The sequence below is a fragment of the Danio aesculapii genome, chromosome 24 (genome assembly GCF_903798145.1).
Source record: "Danio aesculapii chromosome 24, fDanAes4.1, whole genome shotgun sequence".
In the NCBI taxonomy this organism is placed as follows: domain Eukaryota; kingdom Metazoa; phylum Chordata; class Actinopteri; order Cypriniformes; family Danionidae; genus Danio; species Danio aesculapii.
In genome coordinates, this window is record NC_079458.1 from 20,670,935 (window position 1) to 20,676,414 (window position 5,480).

The 5,480-nt window shown below is 33.3% G+C and overlaps 1 protein-coding gene across 1 annotated transcript; it reads left to right on the forward strand.

Moving 5' to 3' along the window:
• Positions 1 to 1,365: 1,365 nt before the first annotated feature.
• Positions 1,366 to 5,033, forward strand: rpl21 (ribosomal protein L21). Its single transcript, XM_056451056.1, has 6 exons — positions 1,366 to 1,457; positions 2,079 to 2,157; positions 2,247 to 2,308; positions 2,459 to 2,571; positions 4,552 to 4,702; positions 4,910 to 5,033. Exons 2-6 carry the CDS (start codon positions 2,091 to 2,093, stop codon positions 4,997 to 4,999), a joined length of 483 nt encoding a protein of 160 aa, XP_056307031.1. The 5' UTR covers positions 1,366 to 1,457; positions 2,079 to 2,090; the 3' UTR covers positions 5,000 to 5,033.
• Positions 5,034 to 5,480: the final 447 nt, after the last annotated feature.

A 5,480-nucleotide genomic window follows, 5' to 3' on the forward strand; every position in this document is an offset into this window, starting at 1 on the left:
GACTGCGTTCCTGCCAGAGGGAGAACCGCGGGGTCTTAGTGCCCAACCCATGGTTATATATATTCAGATTATTATGAAAATAGAGAAGTCATTATTGTCGTCACACAGAAAAAACATATGACATGAAAGATAATTAAATGTAACATTAAAAATATAAAATTAAATATGAATACATGCCAACTATTGTACTATACAAAATACTAATTCAAGATATTAAAAACATCAAGACTACACTGAATTTCAATTTTAAAGAAAACTGGTGGAATAAATGTAATATCATTCATCAGGATTTAATTGAATTGATTACAGCTTAGTAAACTAACTACAAATTTTCACAAAAATTTGTTAACTTTTTTTTCACAAAGGATTGTCACAAAAAAATGAAAAAAATTAACAATCAAACATTTTTCAAAATGCAAAAAAAAAAAAAAATAAATAAAATGCAAAAAAAAAAAAAAAAAAAAAAAAAAAAAAAAATATATATATATATATATATATATATATATATATATATATATATATATATATATATATATATATATATATATATATATCGAAAGGATCTGGGCTTTTGAGCAATTTTAAAAACTAATTTATGTAAGATTTTAATTTATTAAAGGTAAGAGTTTTCATTATTTATTTTTTACTTCTGTAAAGCTTCTTATTAAATCAACGCTTGGAAACCGGATTACACAATTAAATATATCTATATAAATATATAGGCTAATTAATGATTAGATTACATTTTTAATAGTTTTCATGAAATTCAAAAAGACTATGTCTGCATTTAATTGAGTGCTTGTATTATTTTTTTAAATATAACTATGTTAACCTATTATTGAATAAATCTACATTTTAAAACGCTCACAGACTGCTGATATAATTAAGAATTATTTTATTGCATTTTTAATAAATTAAACGTTCAACAGTTCATTTACTGAATTCATATCGAGATTTAATTTCATTTATTCCTTGTTTTTTAAAATAAATAAAATAAATATTAATGAACATTTCCGAAGCGTCTTATTCAGCATTACAGTACATTAAATCTACACAGCTCATCGTTATGATTACAGATTTTCACCATTAGTCTCAGAGGTACGTTCAAAAGAAACCTGTACTGCTTTTAAGAAAAATAATTAAATAAATAAATAAGCGTGTTCATAATTTTAATTTACATTAAATTAACTTTTTTTATTTAAAACAGCTAAATAAAATTAGTTTTAATTATAATATACAATCCAAATCCTCTCCCAGACAGGTTTAAAAGAAATGCAAATAGTCAAACAACTATCAGCAAAAAAAAAACTGTTTATGTATAGCGATGACATCACTGCACTGCCCTGACAATTGTACTCAGGCAAATAAGTAGACCTCCTATTCGCGGATTGAAGGAAGAGCCGCAGGACCCCTTCATTCTCTTTCCGCCGTACCCGCCATCTTGCGAGCAACCGGGGGTAAGATGTGCTCCAGGTTTTATGCGATAAATCGTTAAATACATGACTCTTGTCGTGTAAGACTGCTCACAAAGCGCCCATAAAATACACCACCTAGCATGGCATCGAATAAAGTTGTCAAATGCGTTGCTGGAGGAGGCAAATGGCGAAATAATGAGCCAAGCTTGAGCGTGTCTGCTCCATGCGGGCCATGTGTGTACAGACAGCAGAGACGTGGATGGAAAAAAAGTTTTCGTAAAAATATACCTGGGTTATATGTAATACGGATACAGAAAAGCTGTTCTGTGACTTAAAATTGGTTCTTAAATAAATACTGTCGTAAATGAACTAACGTTAAAGTTGACCATTTCTGAGACGCGTTCACGTCAACGAATTGTCTGTATTTAATAAATTTAAGTGTCGTTTTATATATAGCCGTTAAGTAATTAATGTACATTATGATATGCTATGTTGCTGCACATATTTTTTAACAGTTTGTAATGAGCAAAGGATGTAAACCTGTTGTCATGTTTAACAGTCTAGTATTGTGGTTTGATTTTAAAGTGTAGTTTAACTTAATAGTTTCAGATATTGTTTGTGCTTTCATTTTATTTTTCTAACTGTTTTGTTCCTTTTATCCAGTAATCAGGCATCATGACTAACACCAGAGGCAAGAGGAGGGGGACCAGGTATATGTTTGCCAGGCCCTTCCGCAAGCATGGTGAGTTAGCTAAATTTATTTTATTTGTTCATAATACACTGTGTAATGTAACATTTTTACACCTGACAACTATTTTCTTCCTACAACAGGCCCAATCCCTCTGTCCACTTACATGCGCATCTACAAGAAGGGTGACATTGTAGATATCAAGGTAAAGTTTTAAGGGTTTCAATATATGAGGCGTTTAGATGAGATTCTCTGAGTGTATTTAACATGCAAACACACACGTTATGTTTTTTTCCCCTCATTAAACTGGTCATATAAGTTGTATACTTCATTTACGATTTATTTTAAAATCCAGGGCACAGGAACCATCCAGAAAGGAATGCCTCATAAATGCTACCATGGGAAAACAGGACGTGTTTATAATGTTACGCAGCATGCTGTAGGCATCATCGTCAACAAGCAGGTCAAGTAAGTACTGCCCCGAACATGATTGGTGTTAATGTAGCTGAAGGTTTTTTATCAGTGAGACAAGCTAAAGAAATGATAAATCGTTTAGTCCCAAATCCACTTGATTGGCTTTTATTTTAAAGTTAAATTAATGTTTGAATACAAACTGCAGTGCTTTGTTCCAGAATTGAACTGTTTTTGCACAAGCTGAGCCAGCAGTTCAATATCTATTGGATAATTGCAGTTTTTTGGTTTGTTTAAATTAAACTATGATCCAGGTGCACCCAAACATGGATCTGGATGGCCGATGTCCTGCATCTTTTTTCCAACCTCAATTTAACACTCCTGAATCAGCTAATCAAGCTCTTTCTTGGTATACTAGAAATGTCCAGACAGGTTTGTTGAAGGAAGCTATGCAGGACACCGGCCCTCTAGGAGTTTGCGTGGCCCTGATATAATTTAACAAATTATTTGATTGAATAAATCACTTATAAGTTAAGGAATTTTCCATCACCTCTCGCTTTTTAGGCTGCTTTCCTTTCCACTTTTAGCCTCTGGTTGCAATTGAAATTACAATCTTTTGAGTAGGTACTTCTAGTAATTTTCACACTTAAAAGAACATCATATTTGGTATAACAGTGCATAGTATGATTTGTAATCGGGGCATAATGCAGTTGTCCTGCATCAATGTACAGTCTTCCTGATAGTAGTTTTTCACCTATGCAAATGTTAGATTTGGGATGTAAACTTCAGAGACTTCTTATACCACAATGCATCATAATTATGACATTATTGCAGATTCATTTCTCTGCACTCCCAACCATCTTTACTATGAACATTAAACCAATTTAAGTGTAACTACAGATAATAAAAGGATGCATTACATAAGAAAAAATGTAAGATTCTCCTTGGGAATAATCAAGTGCTTAAGATTTTCTATTATTCCACCAGAACTGGGCACTTTTGCAAGATGAACAATAACATGCATCCTTCAATGTGAAAGAGGAACATTAGCAAAGACACATTGCATTTTAGACTGTTTGAAAACTGCATTTACATCTAAAACATGCCAATTTTACATTGTTTTTCACATAGTTTTCCAAAATTTGGTCATCCACACAAACTTTACTCATTACTCTTATTTACACACTTATTTACCCTTTACTCTTTACCCATTTACTGTTATTTACACACTTAAGTTGTAAAAACAAGTGAGCGTAAAGACTGGAAGATGTGCCAGAACAACAGCTGTCTGTCTTTTCTCCTATCGAAGAAAAGCAATGTGGAGCATGTGCAGACTGACATTTTAATCTTAAACATCGGTGTCAAAATATAGAACATCCAAAACATCTGCATGGTCTTTCACCTTATTAGCGGAGTTGGTCACATGACTAAATGTTGTTTAAAAAACAGTTTTCAGTGAGATGAAGAAAATTGTTTTTGTTTTAAATGCTATTCGTGTAGACCGAATCCCAAGAAGTAGGAAAGTATGCATTTTAAAATGAAAAGGTATTAATGTGGTAACAATTTTAGTATGATTTATTTAATCATTACAGACCTCAACCAGCCGAAGTACCTGCACTAAGACACACTCATCTAAATATTGATTAATTATTATGAGAATATTATCGAGATGGAATTGTTGCCAATCTCACACACCCAGATTTCCAACAATATTGCTGCTGAGTTCTTTCATTTAGATTCAATTTACAGATTAAAAGTTTTGGAAATGAATCTAGTCAAGTTTTCATGTCCGAAGTGTTTTTGCTGTCTATTAGACTGAATATTTTTAATATGCAACACCCCAGATTCACTTTGCCATAAGGGCCATCTAAGTGTCCTGTGTGGTCATTCATATGGGGGAGAGCAATCATCCTTATGCACCCTGGAGAGGCACATTAATGCCTTTACCGGATTGTCAATATGGAAACATGCCTCTCATTGATGATGCTTGTAAATGTTCAACGGTTCTTGTTTGTGACCGGTTGTTTTCGCTCTTAGGGGCAAGATCCTGGCCAAGAGAATTAATGTGCGTGTTGAGCATATTAAGCACTCAAAGAGCAGAGACAGTTTCCTGCAGCGCGTCAAGGAGAACGAGAAGAAGAAAGTGGAGGCCAAGAAGCAGGGCACCTGGGTTGAGCTGAAACGCCAGGTATGACCTCAGCTAATGTTGCAATATTTAGACTCTCAAATGTATTTTTTGCATGTAAACCTTACACGTTAAGAGTGTAATGGTCAATAGAAGTTGTTAATATGCTATTCAAATTACATTTATTGTATGTAATGACAAGAGGAACCACTTTAACTGCTCTGGCTGATGTTCGTTCATTGTTTTGATGGGTTTTATCTTGTTTTTCAGCCTGCTGCTCCACGGCCAGCACACTTCGTCAGCACTAAGAACAACAAGCCTCAGCTCCTGGAGCCCATCCCATACGAGTTCATGGCATAAATCTGCTGACCAAAATAAACTTCTTTGTACCACAGACCTTGTTGTTTGGGACTCTATTCTTAATCATTTCTTTGTGTTTGTTTACACAACAGCGTCTTAAAACTGAAAAGGTTTGCTTTTAGACCGCTTCGTCAATGGTTGGTTTACCCTAATCCATAAAAATAGCAAATTATGTAATTTACACCATCTTTTCAAAAACAAGAACTTTGAAAGTTTGCAGTCCTCTATAATAATATATTTAAGCATGAACCTGAAGAGTTGGAGTGACATTGCCTACGCAAACTGACAATGTGGTGTAAAAGTAGTTTGAAATGTAAAAATATTTTTGTTAATTCCATTTTAGTATTTTATGTGCCCATATTTGTTCTTTTTGAATCATTTTAAGCTGAGTAAAACCAATCTTTCTACTTATGCCAAACTCAAAATACTGAGAAGCTGAATATAAAGTAATTTTTTTAATTGAGCAAATTATTAACTGCAT

Bases quoted from the DNA above. Each gene is read 5' to 3' on its own strand.
- rpl21 (XM_056451056.1), top strand. From the start codon at position 2,091: ATGACTAACACCAGAGGCAAGAGGAGGGGGACCAGGTATATGTTTGCC. The intron at 2,309-2,458 runs GTAAAGTTTTAA...TTTAAAATCCAG, and splicing joins GTGACATTGTAGATATCAAG to GGCACAGGAACCATCCAGAA. The intron at 2,572-4,551 runs GTAAGTACTGCC...TTTCGCTCTTAG, and splicing joins ATCGTCAACAAGCAGGTCAA to GGGCAAGATCCTGGCCAAGA.